The sequence below is a fragment of the Micromys minutus genome, assembly GCF_963924665.1.
Source record: "Micromys minutus genome assembly, chromosome: 13".
In the NCBI taxonomy this organism is placed as follows: domain Eukaryota; kingdom Metazoa; phylum Chordata; class Mammalia; order Rodentia; family Muridae; genus Micromys; species Micromys minutus.
In genome coordinates, this window is record NC_137982.1 from 1773993 (window position 1) to 1798909 (window position 24917).

Sequence of the window (24917 nt, forward strand, 5' to 3'; positions counted from 1 at the left end):
ATATAGCCAAGGATAACCTTGAATTTCTGATCCTCCTACCTCTGCCTTTTTGGTGCTGGGATTACTGAGATATGGTCTCTCTATGTAGACCAGGGTGGACTTGAACTCAGAGATTTGCCTATCTCTGTCTCTCAGCTGAGCGCCGAGCTGCTCTGCTGTGGGTCTCCATCTTGATAATCCAGGCAAACGTCATTTCATCAGCAAGTAGCTCGCCTCTATGGAACAAAGATTTTGTGAAGGTGGTCTAACCACCTCAGTCCTCTTTTAAATATCTATCACGTCATGCTGTTGGGCTGCGTGCTGCACCTCGAACCTCGATGGGATTCAATGTCTCTGGATCAATGTCTCTCCTCTAAATGAGTGACTGACCCTGCTTCCTGTCTCTACTTAGATTCGAGGAGGGTCAACCTAATGGGGACCAAGCCTCCTTCAGTTTTTCAGTTCTCCAGGACAGTAGAACACCTTGGGGACTCTTCTGCACAATTCTCCCAATTGGAGACATATATTTGGAATCCCCTGGGTTTAGCATAGGGTGCCCGGGTTCTCCAGAGACCTCGGAAAGGTGCGAGCCAGGATCTTGGTTTAGACGGGGGCTGCGAGGGATCTTGGGAACGCTGCATTATGGGCCCAATGAGCAGCGAGGCCCGGTGCTGTGCGCAGGTGCAGGCGGGCCCGGGCCTGGCGGGTCTGGGTGCCCCCTGGCGGCCACCCGAACGCAGAGACACCTTTAAGCGGGGGCGGAGAACGCGGGCGCGACGGCTAGTCGCTGTAGCTGCGGCCGCCGGGGCGGAGCCTGGGAGCAGCAGGTCCTGGACGCTCGAGCGCCCCGCCCCCGCGCGGGCGATGCCGAGCGGCGCGGCCGGCAGCGGGGCCCGGCGGGGCGCGCAGAGGAGAGGGCCGCGGCGCTGAGGCGGCGGAGCGCGGCCTGGCCATGGGCTTCCTGCACCAGCTGCAGCTGCTGCTCTGGAAGAACGTGACGCTGAAGCGCCGGAGCCCGGTGAGCGAGCCGCGCCCGCCCTTAGGGGTTCGCAGGCCGTGCGCCCAATTTGCCGGTGCGCTCCCCGCGTGCACGTGCAGTGCCCAGGCGCGCGCAGACCCCGGGAGGGCGCCACGGGAGACCCTGAACCCGGCCGCACGCTGCCGCGGGCTTCGGGGCCTCCGGCAGAGGGTTTGGCTGTGCCCCGATCCGCCGACACTCGCAGCGCACGGCTGAGTCACGGGCCGGCGCCCTCCGCAGCGCTTTCTGGCAGGCTGGGGAGGGGGCAGGTGGTCGCTGGACTTGAGCTTGAGCGAGGTCCAGGTTCCTGGGACAGAGCGCTGGCTGGGACACACCATTCAGCTTAGGAACTCCGAGCCCTGGGCCCATGGTCTCTGGGGCCCCAAAGAACCTGTCTCTTCATTTCCTTTACCGATACTCTGCCCTTGGGCAAGCACCTTAGGCTGAAGCTTGTACCAAACAGCTATTGCCGCCGCTGCTACCGCCCTCCTCCTCACCTTCCTTCTCCTCCTCTTCATTTTCCTCCTCCTTTTCCTCCACCACCACCAGCACCAGCAACGGCAGCACCAACACGACCACCACCTCCACCACCATCTTTTCCTTTCCTAACCCATCCTGACATGCCCACAACTCTTACTCCTGCTTTCTCATCCCTGGGAATGTCCTTGTTGTGTGGACTCAACCTGTCAAATCCCAGCACCCCTTCGTCCTTTGGGGCCAGTTTCTCCCGAGGCTGCTCCTCTGATTTCTCCTGCCTCGGGCCTCTCTGGGGGCTGGGTTCTGTTGAGCTTCTCAGCACCTGTCTAGGCCAGCCAGGATATAGAGTGTTGGGGTAGGAGTCCTGGGTGAGGAGCAGGATGCTGGGCATGAATGGCGTTTGCCATGTTGATTTTCATCCCAGTCCCTGGAAGGGCAAGGGCATCCAGAGAGTCCTGGGCCAGCAAGAGTATCCGAGGGCCCTTGGGATTTTCCAGGATGGAGACAAGAGAGTGCAGGAACCTAAGGGAAGGACCTTAACCAGCTCACACCCAGGGACCCCTTGGGCAGCAACACTCCTATGTTGACTACTTTAGAACTCTGGTCCGTAGGCAGGGTGGGTAGCAGTCATCACTACATCCTGGCAGGATTCCTGTAGGCACCTGTCCCTGGCGGATAGTACATTCTCTGTCCTGGTTGTCCGGGTCTGAAGGGGCAGCCCTGTGTGTATAGCTTTTGAGTCTCTGGGGAAAAGGAATGTAGAGTGAAGATGTAGGCATGCCTTCGTGCTAGCCCCAACTCACTTGTCAGGAAGACTCATCAGGGCTTGGGAGCAGAGGCCAAAACGGTTCCTGCACCAGACAGGAGCTTCACACCAGGCCGGAGGAAGAGTCCGATGATTTGATAGTTGAAGGTGCCCACTGCCCTTTTCCTAGGAGTGACCTCTGCTAGGCGGGGTTGATCTGTAGGACTTTCCCAGATTCCCATTCAACATTCCCAGAGAGCAATTAGACCACAGAGGGGATCCTTAGCCTATGGCTGAGCTGCCAGCAGCGACTCTCTTCCTCCAGGAAGACAGTCTTTGCTGGTGTCAGGGTGCACCTGTACAAAGCTTGTGATCTGGAAGGGGACCTCAGGACTTCTGCCCTTCTTGCTTTCTTCTCCCAAGTACTACCCTGCCCTGTTGTAGAGTTGCACATTGGACGTGGGTCCACCCTGGCACCCTTAGGAGGATCACCAGTATTGAGTAGCTGTGTTGGACGCTAACATCACACTTGGGCATCACTGGTTCCCCATCTTCCATCACAGCAAGCACGAGGCTGCTCAGGCCAGAGTGAGACACTGGGGCAGTGTGGAAGCATAGGACTTGTCTTGAGAGACAGAGTCCCTAGGTCACGTGCTGCCACCCAGGTAAGACAGGCAGCACTGGACCTGCGCTGTGAGCCTGTAACCAGATGCCCCTCTATTGCCCTCCGCCTCCCAGCTAGGACTATTTCTCCCAGCAGCTCATGCGCAGCCGTTGCTATAGTGATAGGGGAGACAGCCTGGCCTGTGCTGCAGTTACTCGGGCGGAGGTGCCCAGGGCAGGGGTGGTGGGGCAAGTGTGGGTAGGGCTGTCTCTTGAGCTGTGGCCCCTGCTACTCTGGATGTGTGAGACACACTTGTCCTGCAGCCCTGGGTGTATATACCAGCTCCTCAGCTGGCCGGAGAGGAGGTGGAGACTGGCACAGGCTGAGGCGGGTGAAGGGCATAGACAACACAGCAGGGTGTTCTGGATCACAGAGAGCTATTGTCAGAGCACAGTGGGCACAGCCAGGGACATGCTGGGCACAGCCCCACGCCACTCCTGGGATGGTGATGAAGGGGAAGGAGACCCGAGATCGAAGAGCCATGGAGGAGGGCTGCTTCTGTGGTGGTGGGCCCCTCTTTCCTAGAATCTCAGAGACAGGAGCTCCCCATTATATTTCCTTCCTCCCTGAGCTAAGGTGGGGACAGGAATTGGTAAAACCCATTGTTTTTCAGATGGTTTTTCTGGGCCCCAGGGTTTTGGCACTTCTGGCCTACCTTGGCAGACTGGCCCTGAGAGGTTAGGGCAGGAGAAGAGGCTTTTTGCCGCAAGGACCGTGTAAGCCAGAGGCTCGGTGCCCTGGTCACTTGCTGGGCCTTGCTTACACTAGGCCTCGTGTTGAGTCCAGACAAAGTTACAAGGGTGTTGCAGCAGAGATGAGAGATGCTCAAGACACGGAGGCCACGTGTGGCCCAGGTACCCTCCAGGATAGTACCCATTCGGGTAAATGAATGAATGGGTCAGAGCTGACCACACTGGCTGACTTTTGACCTCTTCTAGGGTAGGTGGACAATGATTTGACAGGCACAACTTGGCCCCGTTTGGTACCACACAGCATTCAACATCTTGGTACCCTGGGAGGGACCACAACCTTGGCTGCACCTGAGAAACCTGTGCTAACCCTTTGTGGCCACTGGGTGCACATGGCTAGGCTGGCCTTCAGGGGGGTCAGGAGAGCCTAGGCCAGCACACGTTTGTCATGTCTGGCCCTGGGCAGGCAGTGGACAGACTGTGCGTGGCCTCACGGTGGCCCACCCTTTCCAGTGGGTCCTGGCGTTTGAGATCTTCATCCCGCTTGTCCTCTTCTTCATCCTGCTGGGACTGCGGCAGAAGAAGCCCACCATCTCTGTGAAGGAAGGTGAGGTGCAGGCATGGCTGGGCTCGTGGGTGGACAGGGAGGGACAAACGTCCTCTTTTGCATGAGTTGGCCTGAGTGTGTCCCCATTCCCAAGACTCCCGGAGGCCACGGCCTGAGAACCTGCTCCCTGTGTGGTCCTGGTCACACGTGTCTCAGCTGGGTTATGGAGGCCATGGCTGGCCAAGGTGCTCATGAGTGATGGAATGCCTGTTTCTGGAGGGTTAGGCATTCACTTGTCTCCTCTGTTCTGTTTTGACCTGCCCCCACCCCGCATGGTCTGTTGCCCTCCTCGGCCCGGCGTGCATGCAGTCTGTAAGTGAGCGGCCATCTTCTCCTTGCTGGCTCAGGTGGCAGCCATGGATGGCCTGGCAGGTCCTCCTGGTGTGGCTTAAGCACTCCTACTGCTTGCATTAACAGCCTCCTAGCAGCTGGGTCCTACAGAAGCCACCGCCTGTGGTCAGGAAAGGCTGGCTTATGACTCAGGGTGGTGGGCTGTGATCTGAGTGGTGGTGGGTAGTGAAGGCCCAGGCCACCCAGGCATAGCTGTTACCCTGGTCAGATCACTGGAGTAACTTCTTGGCAGGGTATCTGGGAAGTTTATAAGGGTGGGGTTCCTGGGTTGAGCCTGGGCTAGCCTGAGGTGAGACTAGGGCTAGGATGGCCTGCAACTTTTCCTTCAGACTCACTCTGCTAACCAGTTGGCCTGAGAGGTCAGAGGTCACTGCCAAGGGGGTGCCTCATGTTCTACCTTTGTCTCTGTTGGAAGGGGAGATAGTTGGGCATTTGAGCACTGCACAGGCTAAGGAGTGATATGCTGGGTGTTACAGGGAAGGGATGGCTGGGTGCCCTCTGACCTCTGGCCTGCAGAGTTATTTGCCTTAGCACAGCTTGGGGCCAGGTGCTCTGTGCCCCGACCCTAGTCTGCCTGAAACTTCTCATCCTTCCTGACTGTCTCTGAACATCTCTGGCCCCGTCTCCCTCATTCTTGATCCCACTAGCTTTCTACACAGCAGCGCCACTGACATCGGCCGGCATCCTGCCTGTCATGCAGTCGCTTTGCCCTGATGGCCAGCGTGATGAGTTTGGCTTCCTGCAATATGCCAATTCCACGTGAGTGCCCCTACCGTGGGAGGCAGCTTCCCCCAGCCCTACCCTAAGGCAACAGCTGATGTCTTACGGTGTTCCAGGGTCACCCAGCTCCTGGAACGCCTCAACCGTGTGGTAGAGGAGGGAAACTTGTTTGACCCAGTGCGACCCAGCCTGGGCTCAGAGCTTGAGGCCCTACGCCAACGTCTGGAGGCCCTCAGCTCAGGCCCTGGCACCTGGGAGAGCCACTCAGCCAGACCTGCAGGTGTGCCCAGTATGGGGATGACTTGGTGGGAGGGCCTCAGTGCTGCTGTCCGTCACTGGAAGCCTGCCTCATCACTCTGGGTCACCGTATGCCTCTGGCCCTGGGACCTTGTGTCTGTACCACATTGTCCCTTACCTGTGTGCTGGAGGCAGGCCCAGTGCCGGGCTGGCAGCTCTGCCTGTAGCCTGTCTGGGACATCTTAGCCCCAGCTAGATGTGGCCTCTCAGTCCCATCCTCCTGCCTGTCCAGTTTCATCCTTCTCTCTGGACTCCGTGGCCAGGGACCAGAGAGAGCTTTGGCGTTTCCTGATGCAGAACCTGTCACTGCCCAACAGCACGGCCCAGGCCCTCCTGGCTGCCCGTGTGGACCCTTCAGAGGTGAGGCAGGGCATTTCCCCGTCACCCCTGGTTACAGCAGGGGAGAGCACTGCAAAGGTACCTGAGCTCCTCTCGGCTCTGGAGCCCGACTGAGCCAGACCCCTCACAAAACAGGTCTATCGCTTGCTTTTTGGTCCTTTGCCTGACCTGGATGGGAAGTTGGGTTTCCTCAGGAAGCAGGAGCCCTGGAGCCACCTGGGTAGCAATCCTCTGTTCCAAATGGAGGTGAGGAGCCTGACCCTGGAAGAAGGGTGGAGGGAAAGGCTCTTCCTTAGTTACACATAAATTCTGGGGATCTGTGGTGTGTGTGTGGGAAAGTGGAGGCTTGTCAGTGACTCATGTGCTCCCCAGCACAGAGACAGAACAGTGGACGGTCACAGCAAGATATGTGCTGCCTTAGGTAGGGCCTTGTTCATTTCTTGGTGCGTAAGCTTTACCAGTCCCCTATGCCTTGCCCCCAGGAGCTGCTGCTGGCTCCTGCCCTTTTGGAACAGCTTACATGTGCACCAGGCTCTGGGGAGCTGGGCCGGATTCTCACCATGCCTGAGGGTCATCAGGTAGACCTTCAGGGCTACAGGGATGCTGTCTGCAGTGGGCAGGCTACAGCTCGTGCCCAGCGCTTCAGTGATCTGGCCACTGAGCTCCGGAACCAGCTGGACATAGCCAAGATTGCCCAGCAGGTGAGGCCCTGCCTGCCAGTTGGCCAGCAAACCTGTTGACTAGCCTGGAGGAGGTCCTGAGGGTGCTGAGAGCCTGAGGGTGGGAGGGGCTTCTGCTCCCAGGCCGTGCATGGGATGACTTGTAACTGCACATTCAGAGAGGTCTACACAGCCTCAAGCTTCAGTTCCTCCCCATCTCTCAGCCCAAGCTATACCTGTAGCCCTGGCCAGGACTTCCCAAACTGTGGACCCTCCCTCATCTTACCCAAGCACTGTCCTCTGCTGATTCCCACCTCCCTGAGTCACCTCCAACCAAGTTCACCTGTTTCCTAGCCTGCATTTTCCACATGCCTGGTCTTCCCCTCAGCTGGGCTTCGATGTCCCCAACGGCTCAGATCCCCAGCCGCAGGCACCATCCCCACAGAGCCTGCAGGCACTCTTAGGAGACCTACTGGATGCTCAGAAGGTTCTGCAGGATGTGGATGTCCTATCAGCCCTTGCCCTGCTGCTGCCTCAAGGTGCCTGTGCTGGCCGGGCCCCTGCACCTCAAGCTGGCAGCCTGAGTGGCCTGGCCAACAGCACCGGGGTAGGCACAAATGCAGGTTCCAACACCACCGTCGAGGAGGGCACCCAGTCACCTGTCTCCCCAGCCTCTACTGACTCTCTGCAAGGCCAGTGCTCAGCCTTTGTGCAGCTCTGGGCTGGCTTGCAGCCCATCTTGTGTGGTAACAACCGGTAGGTCAGCAGCAGAGGGATGGAGGGTAGAGTCACAGGGTAGTGGGGGGTTGGGACATCGCTTGGCCCTTCGCATAGACTCCATTCTGAAGGTCCCATCTGGTGTCTGCCATTTAAGTCCATTCCATGCCTGACCTGACACCCCACTGTAACCTGATGTTCTGTTCCTAAGCCCTGCCCTATGGCTCACACTGAGCCATCCCAAAGCCTCACCTCACTGACTGTGACATCCTGTCCCTGTTCCTGGTGCTTTGTCTCTGCCAGCACCATTGAGCCTGAAGCGCTTCGGAGGGGCAACATGAGCTCCCTGGGCTTTACAAGTAAAGAGCAACGGAACCTGGGCCTTCTTGTGCACCTCATGACCAGCAACCCCAAAATCCTGTATGCGCCAGCGGGCTCTGAAGCTGACCGTGTTATCCTCAAGGTGTGTGGGTCAGCAGTTGTGCCTGTCTCCCCAGCAGGAGCACAAGCCCAGCCAGAACCTGAATGAGGGCTCTGCAGGCACAGGACTGCTAAGAGCTAAGAGCTTAACCTCATGAGGTCTAGGCGCTGGGGTGCCTGGCATGCCGAGTTTTAGGGTTGGAGGGGCAGTAGCACTCGGCAGCGTTTGGAACTCCTGAGAGTTTCTGCAGAGATGAATTAGAAAGGCTGGCTGGTCTGGCTAGAGTGTTCCTCATCGATCCCCATGCTGACTGGGCCAGGGTGCAGAGATACCCATCCCTCCCACACAACAGTAGCATCAAATGAAAAAGGACAGCCGGAGCCTGGGGAGAGAATCTGTTGGAATAGCCAGGTCTGGAAGTGGGTGTGGCAAAGCTGGACCATGGAGGTTTCTTTGGAAGAAATGATTGCCAGACATCAGGGGCTCCTGGGGAATGTGGAAGGGTATGAGGAAGGAGCTGGGAAGTACACGTGGCTGCTGAGGTAGGACTCACAGTTCACGTGGCTACTGTAGAAAATTGTGCAGAAACTTGGGTAGAAGTCCGGCCTGAGTAGGGATAGTAGCTGGGTTGGTCCCTTGGGCATGTGAGAAGGAGGATGCTCAGACTGGCTTGGATCTTCCCTTGAGCTCTTTGCCCCAAGCTTTCATTCTGTGCAGGCAAACGAGACCTTTGCCTTTGTGGGCAATGTGACGCACTACGCCCAGGTCTGGCTCAACATCTCCACAGAGATTCGAAGCTTCCTGGAGCAAGGCAGGCTGCAGCAGCATCTGCACTGGCTGCAGCAGGTGCTGTGGGTACCAGGAGGGTGGGCACCTGTGGTGGGCTCTTCTGTCTACAAAGGTCTGAGCCACACCCTGAACTCACCTGTCCGCCCTAGTATGTAGCTGATCTCCGGCTGCATCCTGAAGCAATGAACCTGTCACTGGAGGAGCTGCCACCTGCTCTGCGTCAGCACAACTTTTCACTGCCCAATGGCACAGCCCTCCTGCAACAGCTAGACACAATAGACAATGCAGCCTGTGGCTGGATCCAGTTCATGTCCAAGGTGGGCCTGGAGAGCCCGGTGGTCCCTCCTTCCTCTGGCATTTTCAGGGCCAGCTCCAATGATAGCCCCTTTGCAGGTGAGTGTGGACATCTTCAAGGGATTTCCTGATGAGGAGAGTATCGTGAACTATACTCTCAATCAAGCCTACCAGGACAATGTTACAGTGTTCGCCAGTGAGTGCCTCTCCGTCCTCCCAACCTGTGCTCTCACCAGCTTAGCCCCACCCTATCCCTACTGTGTGCTGGTCCTCTTCCAGTTGCTTGGCCCAAACCTTTCCCCCAGTCATGTCTTCTCAGGCCTTTCCCTCCTCCCTAGCCTGCTTCACTTTGCCCCCATGCTTCACATGCTGGCTCCTGCTCCGCCTTTTGATCTGTCCCATTACCACTCCTGGAGAGCTCTCTCCAGTGTGTCACCCCCTCCTGCGCCCCTGGCCACACACTTCATCAGCCTCCTATTCCCAGGCGTGATCTTCCAGACACGGAAGGATGGCTCCCTCCCCCCTCATGTGCATTACAAGATTCGCCAGAACTCAAGCTTCACTGAGAAAACCAATGAGATCCGCCGTGCCTATTGGCGCCCGGGGCCCAACACTGGTGGCCGCTTCTACTTCCTTTATGGCTTCGTCTGGATCCAGGGTGAGGTGCTGAGCCCAGGTGGGAGGTGAAGGGGGCCCAGCCTTACCCTGACACCACCTCCAACCCACAGACATGATGGAGCGAGCCATCATCAACACATTTGTGGGGCACGACGTGGTCGAACCTGGCAACTATGTGCAGATGTTCCCATACCCCTGCTACACCCGTGATGAGTGAGTGCCAGCCTACAGGGGCTTGGGGGTCTCGGGCCCACGCCCCACCTCACACCTGTGTCCCCTCAGCTTCCTGTTTGTCATTGAACACATGATGCCACTGTGCATGGTGATCTCCTGGGTCTACTCCGTGGCCATGACCATACAGCATATTGTGGCAGAGAAGGAGCATCGGCTTAAGGAGGTGGGGCTAGGTCTCGCAGGACCCCCACAGCAGGCGGGGACGGGCGGTGCAGCCCTTCCCTCTGCCCTGGGCCCCGAGGAACCTTTGCCACCCCACCCCACAGGTGATGAAGACGATGGGCCTGAACAACGCTGTGCACTGGGTGGCCTGGTTCATCACGGGCTTTGTGCAGCTGTCCATCTCTGTGACGGCCCTCACGGCCATCCTCAAGTATGGCCAGGTGCTAATGCACAGCCACGTGCTCATTATCTGGCTCTTCCTTGCCGTCTATGCCGTGGCCACTATCATGTTCTGGTGAGTATTTCAGGGAGCAGGGAAACCGCTACAAATAGGCAAAGCTCTTCCCACAGAGGAGCCCAAGTGGGCTGCAGGCCAGGAGGCGAGGGTCCTGGGGCTAACGTGTGTGGCCTTCCACTCCAGCTTCCTGGTGTCTGTGCTGTACTCCAAGGCTAAGTTGGCCTCAGCCTGCGGCGGCATCATCTACTTCTTGAGCTACGTTCCCTACATGTATGTGGCGATCCGTGAGGAAGTAGCCCACGATAAGATCACTGCCTTCGAGAAGTGCATTGCGGTGAGGCTTATGACTGGGCAGGGCCAGGACAGGATGTTCGTCTCCAGCCCACCTACTGACACCCATCTTTCTTCAGTCCCTGATGTCTACGACAGCCTTCGGCCTGGGCTCCAAGTACTTTGCCCTGTATGAAGTGGCAGGTGTGGGCATCCAGTGGCACACATTCAGCCAGTCCCCAGTGGAAGGGGACGACTTCAACCTGCTCCTTGCTGTCACCATGCTTATGGTGGACACAGTGGTCTATGGTGTACTCACTTGGTACATTGAGGCTGTGCACCCAGGTACAGTCCCACCTATGGAGGGACCAGGGTGGGACAAGGTCACTGGGCTTCTGCCGCTCTCTGGGTGGTATTTGTCTCTGTGGTGGATAGTCACCTCCAGGCTCGTGGTCAGCTCTCCTCTCCTGGACCCCCAGGTATGTATGGGCTGCCCCGGCCCTGGTACTTCCCGCTGCAGAAGTCTTATTGGCTGGGCAGTGGGCGGACGGAGGCCTGGGAGTGGAGCTGGCCATGGGCACACGCACCACGCCTCAGCGTTATGGAGGAGGACCAGGCTTGTGCCATGGAGAGCCGGCACTTTGGTGAGGCTCGGGTCAGAATGTTGACTGGGGTGGGTACGTGGTTTGGGGGTCTAAAGTGGCCTTGGTGCTGCTCCTGCTGACTCAGCCCTGGTACAGAGGAGACTCGCGGTATGGAGGAAGAGCCCACCCACCTGCCTTTGGTCGTCTGCGTGGACAAGCTCACCAAAGTCTATAAGAATGACAAGAAGCTGGCCTTAAACAAACTGAGCCTCAATCTTTATGAGAACCAGGTGGTCTCTTTCCTAGGCCATAATGGGGCTGGCAAGACCACTACCATGTGAGTGTCCAGGGACAGAAGGTTTAGCTAACAACAGGGAGACAGGGTTCCCTCAGGATATGGTGGATTGTGACCCCACTTTTCCTGCTCCAGGTCTATCCTGACTGGACTGTTCCCACCCACGTCGGGCTCAGCCACCATCTATGGCCATGACATCCGCACAGAGATGGACGAGATCCGCAAGAACCTGGGCATGTGCCCACAGCACAACGTGCTCTTTGACCGTCTCACTGTGGAGGAACACCTCTGGTTCTACTCACGCCTCAAAAGCATGGCACAAGAGGAGATCCGCAAAGAGATGGACAAGTGGGTGCCGTGAGGGACAGACAGGACAGACGGGGTGCAGAACGTGGGAGCGTGTGCTTACCCCGCCCTGCAGGGCTAAGTGCAGTCAGAGTGTGGGAAGCCGGAGCAGGTTCAGGGGTCGCTGGGCCTGTGGTGAGGCCTGGGCCGTGGGTTCTCAGACTCTTGGACAGCTGCTGGGAGTCTCAGAAGAGCCAAGAATAGAGTGAGAGGCTCGGGGGTGGGGAGCTCCGGCTTGTCCCAGCCATGATTGTCCTTAGCTTGGCGGAGGCAGGCTGGAAGCACAGATGGGCCTTCTGTGGGAGAGTTCTGCTGTGGGGCTGTAGACAAAGGCCTTCCTCAGGTTCCTCATGGTGGGTCTTGATGAAAGTGACAGTCCGTGTTTAATCTTGTCATTAATTAGCTGTCCAAGGCGGAAAATGAATGCATAACCCCTTTCTCGGGGTCTGACCTGAGATTAAATACCTTTTGCAGGGAGGGATGTCTGGGAAGGGAAGCTTATTGGCTGAGCCCTCAGGGCCTTTAGGTGCCTCATTAGCAGGGAAAACTCTGTTTTGGGCCTGTGTGACCACAGACCACGTTTCTTTTATGTGAGAAGCGTAGCACATGTTCTAAGTTAGGAGTCTGTCAAGGAGTGGGGAGTTGTATAAGTCTCAGGTGTGTGCTTACCGGTCTCAACCTGCTCTACCTACCAAACTTCCTGGCATGGTTTTATGTCCCACAAGGGCATGGTGTCAGAGGGGTGTTGGACATGAGCAGAGGCAGGTGCTGTGGGTGCTCGTGTGGAATTGAGGGGAAGGGGTGAGGACGGGGTGAGATGAGAACTCTCCACGTACCAGTCTAACTTTCCTCCTCAGGATGATCGAGGACCTGGAGCTTTCCAACAAGCGGCACTCACTGGTACAGACACTGTCTGGAGGCATGAAGCGCAAGCTTTCAGTAGCCATAGCCTTCGTGGGTGGCTCTCGAGCCATTATCTTAGATGAGCCCACGGCTGGCGTGGACCCCTACGCCCGACGTGCCATCTGGGACCTCATTCTGAAATACAAGCCGGGTGAGCAGGAGAGCAGGCTGGTGTAGCGGACGTGGGTCTCTGCCTGCCCCGTGTGTCCCCTTACCTTGCTGTTTGGCCTGCCCCAGGCCGCACTATCCTCCTGTCTACCCACCACATGGATGAGGCTGACCTGCTGGGGGACCGCATCGCCATCATCTCCCACGGGAAGCTCAAATGCTGTGGCTCTCCCCTCTTCCTCAAGGGTGCCTATGGTGATGGGTACCGCCTCACATTGGTCAAGCGGCCGGCAGAGCCTGGCACCTCCCAAGGTCTGTGCTGAGACTACTTGAACCTCTGGTCCTCCCTGCCCTGACTCCCTACCTAAGAGTGCAACCTTACCCTCACTTCATCCGGACCAGCTACCTGGTGGACTTGGAACTAAGCCTCATCTTGACTTGCTTGCTCACTGAGGGCCCTTCTTCCTCAGCCTCTCATGACTTCCTTTCTGCTCCCCCTTCCTTCCCAGAGCCAGGGCTGGCTTCCAGCCCCTCAGGTCGTTCTCAGCTGAGCAGCTGCTCAGAGCCGCAGGTGTCCCAATTCATCCGCAAGCATGTGGCTTCCTCCCTGCTGGTCTCAGACACGAGCACTGAGCTCTCCTACATCCTGCCCAGTGAGGCTGTCAAGAAAGGGGCCTTCGAGCGCCTCTTTCAGGTGTGAGGGCTGGGCATGGTGGCTGGGGACAGGATGGGGTTGTAGAAACAGTGGCCAAGTCACTGCCTGCATTCCATGGCACTAGCCTCACCCAGTTTCTTTGCAGCAATTGGAGCACAGTCTGGATGCACTGCATCTGAGCAGTTTTGGGCTGATGGACACAACCTTGGAGGAGGTGTTCCTCAAAGTGTCTGAAGAAGACCAGTCCCTGGAGAACAGTGAGGCGGGTAAGAGTGCCGAAGGCAAGTGTTCAGTCCGATCTACCCACGGAAGGCCCTCGTCTCTGGGAGTGGGGTCAGTGTAGGCTCATGGTGGATGGTTTGGTGGCATGGCCCACCTGTGAACAGGTGTGTGAACTAGAGGCAGGGATCGAGGCAGGGCTGGTGTCACGGGTGGGCACTAGGGACTAAGGTACTAAGATGTCCTGGAGAGCGTGGCCCCAAGCCCGCCCTCCCTCACTGCTTCTGTTGTTTGCAGATGTGAAGGAGTCCCGGAAGGACGTGCTGCCTGGGGGGGAGGGCCTGACAGCTGGCAACCTGGCTCGGTGCTCAGAGCTGGCACACTCCCAGGCCTCTCTGCAGTCTGCATCCTCTGTGGGCTCTGCCCGTGGGGACGAGGGCACCGGCTACGCTGATGGCTACGGTGACTACCGTCCCCTCTTTGACAACTTGCAGGACCCAGACAGTGTCAGCTTACAAGGTGGAAGCTAGTGGGGAGGCCGGGAGGGTCCAGAGCAGTGGCATGATACTGGCTCCTCACCCCTGCTTCTTTGCACAGAGGCAGAAATGGAGGCCCTGGCTCAGGTAGGCCAGGGCAGCCGCAAGCTAGAGGGCTGGTGGCTGAAGATGCGGCAGTTTCACGGGCTCCTGGTGAAGCGCTTTCACTGTGCTCGCCGGAACTCCAAAGCTCTCTGCTCTCAGATTCTGCTGCCTGCCTTCTTTGTCTGTGTGGCCATGACTGTGGCATTGTCGGTCCCTGAGATCGGTAAGGCTGCTCGGCCCCATGTGGTGGGCTGAGGCTACTCTCTGGTTCTTGGGTCTTGGCTTCATTTTCTCCCAGCTCACTGGAGAACAGCCCTCTACCCCTCTCCTCACACTCTGAACCTCATTCAGGGGCTCACGAGAGGGTTCTGTCTCCCGGGGAGTCATACCCCACAAGCTTGGCCCTCTCTGTGTTGGGAAGAGAGGATGAAGGTCTGGGGGCTGGCATCAGGTAATCGGAGTCTGCTTAGGTCTGTGCTCACCCACCAGGTGACCTGCCTCCACTGGTCCTGTCGCCTTCTCAGTACCACAACTATACCCAGCCCCGTGGCAACTTTATCCCCTATGCCAATGAGGAACGCCGGGAGTACCGGTGAGGCCTGGGCTGGGGCTGTAACACAGGGCAGGGCAAGAGTTGAGGCATATGGCCCCTAACTCATCGTTGTGTCCTTAGATTACGACTGTCACCTGATGCCAGCCCCCAGCAGCTGGTGAGCACATTCCGGCTGCCCTCTGGTGTGGGTGCCACTTGTGTGCTCAAGTCTCCAGCCAACGGCTCCCTGGGGCCCATGTTGAACTTGAGCAGTGGAGAGTCCCGCCTGCTGGCCGCACGGTTCTTCGACAGTATGTGCCTAGAGTCCTTCACACAGGGGCTGCCACTGTCCAACTTCGTGCCACCCCCACCCTCGCCCGCCCCTTCCGACTCACCCATGTCCCTGGATGAGGATTCACTGCAAGCCTGGAACATGTCCCTGCCACCTACTGCTGGACCAGGTACTAGCTCATGAAAGGCTCCTGGGGGCATGGGCGTGAGTGACCCTTCTCAATGTGCTGCACTCTGCCCACAGAGACGTGGACTTCAGCGCCTTCTCTGCCACACCTAGTGCATGAGCCAGTCCGCTGTACCTGCTCTGCACAGGGCACGGGCTTCTCATGCCCCAGCAGTGTGGGTGGGCACCCACCCCAGATGAGGGTGGTCACAGGTGACATCCTGACTGACATCACTGGCCACAACGTTTCTGAGTACCTGCTCTTTACCTCCGACCGTTTCCGACTACACCGGTAAGTTGGCCTGGAATTGCAGTGAACAAGGGGTTCCTGGCAGATGGCTGCCGGGCTCAGCGCCCCTCCCACCTGTCTTGTATAGATATGGAGCCATCACCTTTGGTAATGTCCAGAAATCTATCCCAGCATCCTTCGGTGCCCGGGCCCCTCCTATGGTGCGGAAGATAGCAGTGCGGAGGGTGGCCCAGGTATGTTGTTGCCCTGGGGTTTGGGGGACCTGGTTCTAAGCTTAGTGACTCTCTGCCTTTTGAGCCTCTCTGAGTCCCTTGCCCCTCCCTAGGTGCTCTATAATAACAAGGGCTACCACAGCATGCCCACCTACCTCAACAGCCTCAACAATGCCATTCTGCGTGCAAACCTACCCAAAAGCAAGGGCAACCCAGCAGCCTATGGTAAGGAGAATCAGGATTGAGGGATGGGGCGGGGATGCAGCTGAGCAGGGATGGCGCATGGGAGGGATGCAGCTGAGCAGGGATGGCGCATGGGAGGGATGTAGCTGAGCTGGGATGGCGCATTGGGAGTGCAGCTGAGCTGGGATGGCGCATGGGAGGGATGCAGCTGAGCTGGGATGGCACATGGGCCTGAAGCCGCCCTTCCTGTGCGCAGGTATCACTGTCACCAACCACCCCATGAACAAGACCAGTGCTAGCCTCTCCCTGGATTACCTGTGAGTGAGGCAGACCAAGCCAAGGAGGGGCAGGACCACCAGTCCCCGACACCTCCCTGAACTGAGTGCTGTCCTCTTCTAGATTGCAGGGCACAGATGTGGTCATCGCCATCTTCATCATTGTGGCCATGTCCTTCGTGCCGGCTAGCTTTGTGGTCTTCCTTGTGGCAGAGAAATCCACCAAGGCCAAACACCTGCAGTTTGTCAGCGGGTGCAACCCTGTCATCTACTGGCTGGCCAACTACGTGTGGGACATGGTGTGCCCCCGCATGGTCCCTCCCTGTTCCTGACTCCTGTCCCCATGCCTGGGTCTCACCCTTCACCTTCGCCTTTGCAGCTCAATTACCTGGTCCCAGCTACCTGCTGCGTCATCATCCTCTTTGTGTTTGACTTACCGGCCTACACATCACCCACCAACTTCCCCGCGGTGCTCTCCTTGTTCCTGCTCTATGGGTAAGCTGGGAAAGGTGTGGCGCATCTGTGGCGTGCCCAGGGTTACCCCGTGACCACCACTGTTGTCCACAGGTGGTCCATCACACCCATCATGTACCCAGCCTCCTTCTGGTTTGAGGTCCCTAGCTCAGCCTACGTGTTCCTCATCGTCATCAACCTCTTCATTGGCATCACGGCCACGGTGGCCACCTTCCTTCTGCAGCTTTTTGAGCACGACAAGGTAAATGTGGGGGTGACTGGGCAGCAGGGCATGGCCTGGGGGCAGCAGTGCTGAGCTATGGCTGGCCCCCAGGATCTGAAGGTTGTCAACAGTTACCTGAAAAGCTGCTTCCTCATCTTCCCCAACTACAACCTGGGCCATGGGCTCATGGAGATGGCCTACAATGAGTACATCAATGAATACTATGCCAAGATTGGTGAGTCTGGCTCTGGGTAGACAGTGCAGGCCTTCTGGGGGCCAGAGTGGGGTGACTGGGACCTCTGGAGGCTTTGGTTCAGGCCCTGAACCAGCAGTTCCACAGGCCAGTTTGACAAGATGAAATCCCCATTCGAGTGGGACATTGTCACACGTGGACTGGTGGCCATGACAGTCGAGGGCTTCGTGGGATTCTTCCTCACCATCATGTGCCAGTATAATTTCCTACGGCAGCCACAGTGAGTGGAGAGTGTTGGGTGATGCCGGGAACCTTCGGTGGGGGTGGGTGGCTTGGCCAGGCCCGCCAACTTTACTGTCCTAGACGGCTGCCCGTGTCTACTAACCCCGTGGAAGATGATGTGGATGTGGCTAGTGAGCGGCAGAGAGTGCTCCGTGGCGATGCTGACAACGACATGGTCAAGATAGAGAACCTGACCAAGGTGGGTAGGGAACGGGGCGGGGCGGGTCGTGAGTCCCAGCGGTGGGGTATAGCCAGGCCAGGCCGGAGCCCCCTCCCTTTGCTGAGTGGGGAGGCTCTCTGGCCAGGTGTACAAGTCTCGGAAGATTGGCCGTATCCTGGCGGTGGACCGCCTTTGCCTGGGTGTGCGCCCTGGAGAGTGCTTTGGGCTCCTTGGTGTCAACGGTGCAGGAAAGACCAGCACCTTCAAGATGCTGACTGGGGACGAGAGCACCACAGGGGGCGAGGCCTTTGTCAATGGACACAGGTGGGCACACAGGGAGCCATGATGTGTCTGCCTGTGTGTGACTGCTTCCAGAGGCATGGCATCTGGGGTAGGGGGTGAGTGAGTTGGAGACCCCTCAGGTGCAAAGCTGTGTGTGCGCGCGAGTGTAGATTTCGGAGTGTGATGACCATGGCCCCAGGGTACAGGAGGGCAGGTGTGGGGTGAGCATATGGTCCTGAGTACTGACCACCCTCCGTCCCCAGTGTGCTCAAGGACCTGCTCCAGGTACAGCAGAGCCTCGGCTACTGCCCGCAGTTCGACGCCCTGTTTGATGAGCTCACGGCTCGCGAACACCTGCAGCTGTACACTCGGCTGCGTGGCATCCCCTGGAAGGATGAGGCACGGGTGAGGGTGACGGGGAAGCAGCTGGTGGGAGCCCTGGTGTGCATGTGCTGGGGGTGGTGGGAGGTCCGTGAGGCAGCGTCCATACCTCGCTTGACCCTGCCAGGTGGTGACGTGGGCCCTGGAGAAGCTGGAACTGACAAAGTACGCAGACAAGCCAGCTGGCACCTACAGCGGAGGTAACAAACGGAAGCTGTCCACAGCCATCGCCCTCATTGGGTACCCTGCCTTCATCTTTCTAGTAAGTCCTCGGGGTGGGATCCCTCATGAGCCAAGGGACAGATGACAAGACCAGGTTGGGTGGGCTGTGTCTCTGGCTGACTGAGAGCCCTGCCCTAGGACGAGCCCACCACTGGTATGGACCCCAAGGCCCGGCGCTTCCTGTGGAACCTCATTCTGGACCTCATCAAGACGGGACGTTCAGTGGTGCTGACGTCACACAGGTGTGCCCCTCTCCAGCCCCTCCCTCCGTGGGCTCTGGCAGTCCCTCTGGTGCCAGCCCGTGCTGTCTGTCCACAGCATGGAAGAGTGTGAGGCTCTGTGCACACGGCTGGCCATCATGGTGAACGGGCGGCTGCGCTGCCTGGGCAGCATCCAGCACCTCAAGAACAGGTGAGTCTAGCAGGGTGCGGGAGGCGGGTGAGCGTCAGACTGCATGGGGCTCCCGGCCACACCCGTGTCCCACCAGGTTTGGGGACGGCTACATGATCACTGTAAGGACCAAAAGCAGCCAGAATGTGAAGGATGTGGTGCGGTTCTTCAACCGGAACTTCCCAGAGGCCATGCTTAAGGTAGGTGTGATAGGATGGATGGGGTTAGAGTCGCTCCTGCTCTCCAGCCCCTGACCTCCACGTTCCCTGGTCTCCAGGAGCGGCACCATACGAAGGTGCAGTATCAGCTCAAGTCGGAGCACATCTCGCTGGCTCAGGTGTTCAGCAAGATGGAGCAGGTGGTGGGCGTGCTGGGTATCGAGGACTACTCAGTCAGCCAGACCACCCTGGATAACGTGAGTGTGCCGCGTAGAGTCGGGCTGTGTCCTCGCGGGTTTAGGCAAGCCCTGCACCACTCACCGCTGGCCCGCCTGCCTGCCACAGGTGTTTGTGAACTTTGCCAAGAAGCAGAGTGACAATGTGGAGCAGCAAGAGGCTGAGCCCTCGACCCTGCCGTCCCCCCTCGGACTACTCAGCCTGTTGAGGCCCCGCCCTGCGCCCACAGAGCTCCGGGCACTGGTGGCTGATGAGCCTGAGGATCTGGACACGGAGGATGAGGGCCTCATCAGCTTCGAGGAAGAGCGGGTGAGTGGTCAGCGCCCTCCAGCTACACCTCTGCTCAGGCTGCCCCCAGACTGAAGGACCTGAGAGAGAGAACTGGCGATAGCTGTGCCTGCTCTCTGCCGCTCGGAGCAGAGAGAGACTCCTGCGTGCTGAGGCCTTGAGTGGATGTGGGGAGACTGGAATGGGCAGAAACCGAGGGCAGAGCTTTGCCGACCCCAGATCAGTGGTGAGGATTACAGGGAACCAGAGACTAGGGGGAGTGACTGTCACGCTGGGCGAGAGGTAGAGGATGCTCAGTGAGCACCATTGTCTCCTCGTCACCAGGCCCAGCTGTCCTTCAACACTGACACGCTCTGCTGACCATCAAGAGTCACATCAGGGAAGCAGCTGTGTGGGGCAGAAGTCAGGCGGTGGCCGTAGCCCCCAGTCACACATGCCAGGCCCTGGAAAGGCAGGTTCAGGACCAAAGGGCTCCCGCCCTCCTCCCAACTACCATTCTCCCCCAATCGTGCCAAAGGCTGGCCTGGCCCTGGGCTGCACACACCCTCACCCTGCTTTGCCTTAAAGCCTTGGGTCCTGGCCCAGCCCCTTACCCTGCCCAGCACCATCCACCTTCCCAGGGTGACATGGGCTGCCCCAAGTATCCTGTGACCCTCCTCTGCAGTGGCCACAAGTCTACCTGGGCCAGCATCTTGCATAGATGTCTTTTCATGGACACCCTTGGCGGCAGTTGGGGACGGGCAGCTTGCCTACTTATTTTGCTTTAAGAGCCTTCCTCACTCGACTGTTGTGAAGAAGTGGAAAGGCAGGAACGGAGAAGCTGGGCTTGCTGGCTAGGTGAGGGGTCACGGCTTCCTCCCTGCCCCCTCAAGCTGCCTTTCCTCTCCCGTCCAGCTTGGTCCTTCCTGCCACCCACATGGGAGCAGGACCTTGTATATAGCACACAGATGTTTGTTTTCAATAAATAAGCAAAAAGCACTTGTGGGAGCCTATGCGTGTGGTGGAGGGGGTTGTGAAGGGAGGCGCACTAGGCTAGGGGACAGCCATCTGGTCTGACTGTACCAAATAGGGAGCTCCACCATTTTTCCCCTTCCCTGCTCACACAGATCAGACCCCTGCTCTCTGGGTGGGTCCTAAGTGGGCTTATGGAAGGGGTGGGGCAGTGCTAGCCACACTGGTGTTATCTCTCAGGCAGCTGCTTGTCCCATCTCAGCCTCCCCCATGATGCCCAGTACTCACAGCCTTGTTTGTGCTGGGGCCGTCTCTACTTCCTGAGACGTGGAAGCGGGTTCTGAGAGGAGACCTCCAGGTTGGCAGTGGAGTCTGGGTGCATAGAGAGAATTTCCTGAAGGTGATGAGCATCTAGTGAGATGAAGTCCGTACTTCACATTGGCCCTGCTGGGTGGCGAAGTTGGGCAGTGTAGAGAAAGACCCTAAAGCATGAAGCGTAAGAAAACAAGATCCAGTGGGGAGTAAGGCCCAGGAAGCATAGGGCTCAGGACAAGGGGCCTGGGAGCTCTGGGCTTAACTAGACAGTCTCTGTGTCTACCAGACAGGAGCTAGGAAAACAGGATGCCCTCACACTCACGTCCACAGCAGACGTTTTAAGTGCTTAGGGCTTAGAATACATGGAAGATCCATGGGAGGATAGAGGCTGGCTGGGTCCATGTTCAGGAGTGAAGGAAAAGGAAAGGATGGGGAGAGCCAGGCTCAAAGGTGTCCTGGCTAGTGAGCTGAGGTTTCCCTGGCCCAAGAGGCAAGCCAGGAGAGAGAGGGTGAGTATGTTAAGAATTGGGAATTCGGGCTCTGTGGTAAGAGCACTTGATCCTCTTGCAGAGGATAAGAATTCAGTTTCCAGCACTCACGTTGGATAATTCAGAAGTGCCTGTAACTACAGCTCCTGGGGACCTGACACCTTCTGGCTTCCACAGATATCCACATCTACACATATATATGTGGTATATAGTCACAGATACGTGCACACACACACATAAGTAAAAATTTAGGAGTTTGGAGAGATGGCTCAGCAGTTGATATGTCCTGATCTTCCAGAGGTCCTGGAGTTTAGCTCTTAGGTCACACAACTGCCTCTGACTCCAGCTCTAAAGGATCCTATGTTCTCTCCTGACCTCCTCAGATGAATCTTAAGAAACAAACCTAAATTACTGGGCTCTTGGCACAGACCTGAAATCCCAACTATTGGGGTGCTGAAGCAAGTTCACACCAGGTTTACAAAGTGAGCCACTACTGTCCTGGACTACTTAATGAATATTCTGCCTCAAAAAGTGAACTGGCACAGTGAAACACACTTGGTCCCAGCACTGGGTCTCGAGTTCAAAGCCAGCCTGGTCTATATAACTATATAACAAGTTTAGGTCATGCAGAGCTAAATAATGAGACACTGTTGCAAAACAGCAAACAAAGGTAGAAAGGAGCTTGGGAATACAGCTCAGAGGTGGGACTCTCGCTTAGCATGCTTGAGGTTCTAGGTTCAATCTAGACTAACCATAAAAACAACAAGCCTGGCGGGTACCAGAGGAGTGGCTTCCGAAGTTATCTTACGTCCACACATACAACAGGATCCCGAATTCCAGAAGAGACCTCTGAGCCTGGACGCCTGGGACCCAGTGAGATGCATTTAATTCCTGCCCTTGAGACAGGACATGGGTTTTGATGAATTGCTCTAAGCTTCTGAATTTGTGACAATCCTAAAGTGTAATCCCACCATCTTAATTTTGAAACTTCCAGAACAGTTGCAAGGAAAGAACAGCGTGCACCCCACTCCTCGTGCACCCCACTCCTCGTGCACCCCACTCCTCTGCGTGCACCCCACTCCTCGTGCACCCCACTCCTTGTGCACCCCACTCCTCTGAACAAGCTCATGGTTTGGAACACTCTGTTTCTGTTTTTGTTTTTGTTTCAATACAGGGTTTTTCTGTGTATCCCTGGCTGTCCTGGAAATTGATCAGTCTGGCCTTGAATGCAAGAGATCTTCCTGCCTCTGCCTTCCCAGTGCTGGGGTTGAAGGTGTGCGTCCCCACACCCATTTTATGGCTATTGGCACAACCCTTCTGTTGTTAACCCATCAGTAGCAGCTCAGAACTAGCAGCTACACCACCTCCAAGCTGCTTCTGCCCTGCCCCCACAGTTCCCACCACCATGTACAAGGACCTCTCTCTGGAAACAACACAGACACAAGCAAACAACACAACCCCAGACCCTGAAGCATTTCCTGTGTGTAGCCGTAGGACCTAGGAGCTGTGGGAGCACTGCCATCCCCACCTCGAGCTGAGTAGGCTGAGGACCTGAGCAGGGCTAGGAGGAACAGAGACATCTGGGTGGCCATGGACCAGAAGCTTCTGCTATAAAAGCAGCCTTGGGCTACAGGCTGGAGGCAAGTTAGGGCAACCATGTATAGCCTGCAGGGCTCCAGAGCTGGCACTGTTGCCCTTACCTTTACTTTGTCACAAGATACCCATCAGCAAACCACCTGGGCAGTTACCTAGTGCCCACCAAGTCCACAGTCATTGGAGATGGCCCAGTCTGCAGCTGGGACTAGGAAGGACTCACTTTCTGAGGTTTTCAATCTGGTAATGGTGACTTTTAGTCACACCATGCAGTGTTAAAAGGGGAAGAAAAGCTAGGTGTCCTAGGTTGCTTTCTCTTGCTGTGATAAACACCACAGGCAAAGATTGCTCAGGGAAGAAAAGGTGTAATGGTTCATTACTGAGGGAACCCAAGGCAGAAACCTGCAGGCAGGAACTGAAGCCAGGGAGAAACCTCGGAACCCAGTCCTGGCTTTCTTTCTGCCTCCTTATATAATCTAAGAGCCCTTGCCCAGGGGCAACAGCACAGTGGGCTGAGCATGCACTCTTCTATCAACCATCAATGAATAAAATGCCTCACAAACTTGCCTACAGACCAGTCTGATAAAGATATTTTCTGAATGAGGGTCCGTCTTCCCAGATGACTCTAGCTTTTGTCAGGTTTATGAAGAACTAACCAGCACATTAGGTTTGGCGGGACTACCTGTTACTCTAGCGCTCAGGAGCAACAGCAGGGGCATCAGGAGTTCAAGGCCAACAAGGGCTGCAGAAGACCCTGTCTAAAAACAAAAGCAAGAACAAAGAAAAGAAAAATGTCCCTTTAGCTCCAGGTTCGAGCTGTTGCCTCTCCTTAGGCACCAGGCCCTGGCAGAGCTTTTTCCTCCTCTCAACCAGGACAAGTGCAGAGATTTGAGTGGGGTCTGATTATTTCCTGGTCAGATATAGTGGGACATCTTTTGGGAAGAACACAGTGGGCTATGACATGCTAATATCGGGAGTCCTGGAGTTTGGGAGGACCTCTCTCTTAGTACTGAGACAATGAGGCAGGACTGGTGATCACTTCTTTTCCATACACGTCCGCCGACATGCTCATGGAATTCTCCTCTACTAAAAAAAAAAAAGAATGTTCTTGTGGACCTATGCACTTAAATTTTTTCCTTGTTATTTTTGTGTGTGGGTGTGTGTGAGCATGTGACTGTGTGTGCTTAGGCATGCACATTCCATGATTTTAGAGTTGTTTGTACTTCAGCCGGTGGCTCCTGGAATCAGAGGCAGGTTTTAGGCTTGTGTTGAACAAGCTGGTGCTTTTGACCTCGTGTTGAACATCTGGTGCTTTTGACCACTAAAGCCATCTCTTGCTGGCCAGTAATTTTTATTGTTGTTGTTTGTTTTAGAGACAGGAATTTTGTGTACAGCCCAGGCTGCCTGTTCCTAAATGCTGGGCTTATAGGTATAAACCACCTTCCTGGCTTGGTTGGCCTCTGTTCCTTTGCCCTGCCCTGACAGTTTCTGAGCTGCCCCTGCTTTCTGGCCACCACACAGACCAGACCTTCCTCCATTCCCCTCTGGGGCTTCTCTAACAACTCAGGGCTGGGAACCCATGAACTGCTGATAAGTTGATCTTCATTTTTGTGGAGGCTAGGTGTCTAAGACCAGAGTTCTCTAGGTGGAATCCTGAAGGGTCTCCTTTGTAAGATTACATATTCTACTTATGAGGACCCTGCCCTACACTCAGATCAACTCTGAGAAGCCCTACCCCCGAATCCTTTGCCATGACTATGAGGGTTTCAGCACATGAATCTGGGGAGATGTGACAGTTGATGGTAGAACCCTTTGGGGGGACTGAGGATCTGCTCCCGCTATGGGAATGTCACCACACCTAGGTTCTGCGGGCAGAACTCAGAAATACCTGAGCAAGTCTTTACCCATACTCATATGATGTGCTTATACAAAAATAAAGAGAAGCACAAATATGTCTATGGCTGTGTGGTGAGCTGTGGGAGGAGAATGTCTCTGTGGACCCGTGTTGAGGCATCTCTTCCACCAAGGGACCAGCCACACGGAGGTATAGTATAGAATAGTTACAGAGTTTATTCAGGGCATGGGGAAGGCAGTTGAGAGGGTAGTAGAGGCAAAGAGAGGGTGGGGTGTAGAATAAAGGATGATGAGCACCTGGAAAGAAAGGGGGGAAGGGAATAGGGAGAGAAGAGGTAAAGGGGGAAGAGGGTAAGAAAGCAAGAGGGCAGGAGCGTGAGGGGGGGGCAAGCAGCCCCTTTTACAGGGCCAGGCATACCTGGCTGCTGCTAGGTAACTGTGGGGTGGGGAATACCTGGCTATTAACTGTAGGGTGGAGCTTAGACAGAATGCTAGTACCCTCATTCCCTCACCAGTTGGTGTCTCCTTTCATAGCAGAGCTGTTAGTGGAGAAGCAGTGA

The 24917-nt window shown here is 56.6% G+C and overlaps 1 protein-coding gene across 1 annotated transcript; it reads left to right on the forward strand.

The window, feature by feature from the left end:
- Positions 1-851: 851 nt before the first annotated feature.
- On the forward strand, positions 852-20091 carry ABCA2 (ATP binding cassette subfamily A member 2). The gene is made up of 48 exons (XM_080927569.1): positions 852-997; positions 4086-4179; positions 5178-5289; positions 5367-5530; positions 5780-5907; positions 6022-6132; positions 6369-6587; positions 6934-7301; positions 7566-7725; positions 8401-8529; positions 8622-8789; positions 8866-8962; positions 9251-9424; positions 9495-9597; positions 9667-9781; positions 9885-10075; positions 10202-10352; positions 10429-10633; positions 10768-10932; positions 11029-11209; positions 11303-11515; positions 12370-12566; positions 12653-12835; positions 13033-13217; positions 13324-13444; positions 13695-13916; positions 13995-14201; positions 14468-14570; positions 14652-14971; positions 15046-15259; positions 15345-15450; positions 15543-15654; positions 15869-15929; positions 16012-16186; positions 16267-16382; positions 16455-16602; positions 16675-16798; positions 16904-17036; positions 17120-17237; positions 17344-17522; positions 17744-17885; positions 17989-18123; positions 18222-18325; positions 18402-18494; positions 18571-18673; positions 18751-18888; positions 18977-19177; positions 19481-20091. The coding sequence occupies exons 1-48, from the start codon at positions 932-934 to the stop codon at positions 19514-19516; spliced, it is 7290 nt and encodes a 2429-aa protein (XP_080783695.1). The 5' UTR covers positions 852-931; the 3' UTR covers positions 19517-20091.
- The last annotated feature ends 4826 nt before the right edge of the window (positions 20092-24917 follow it).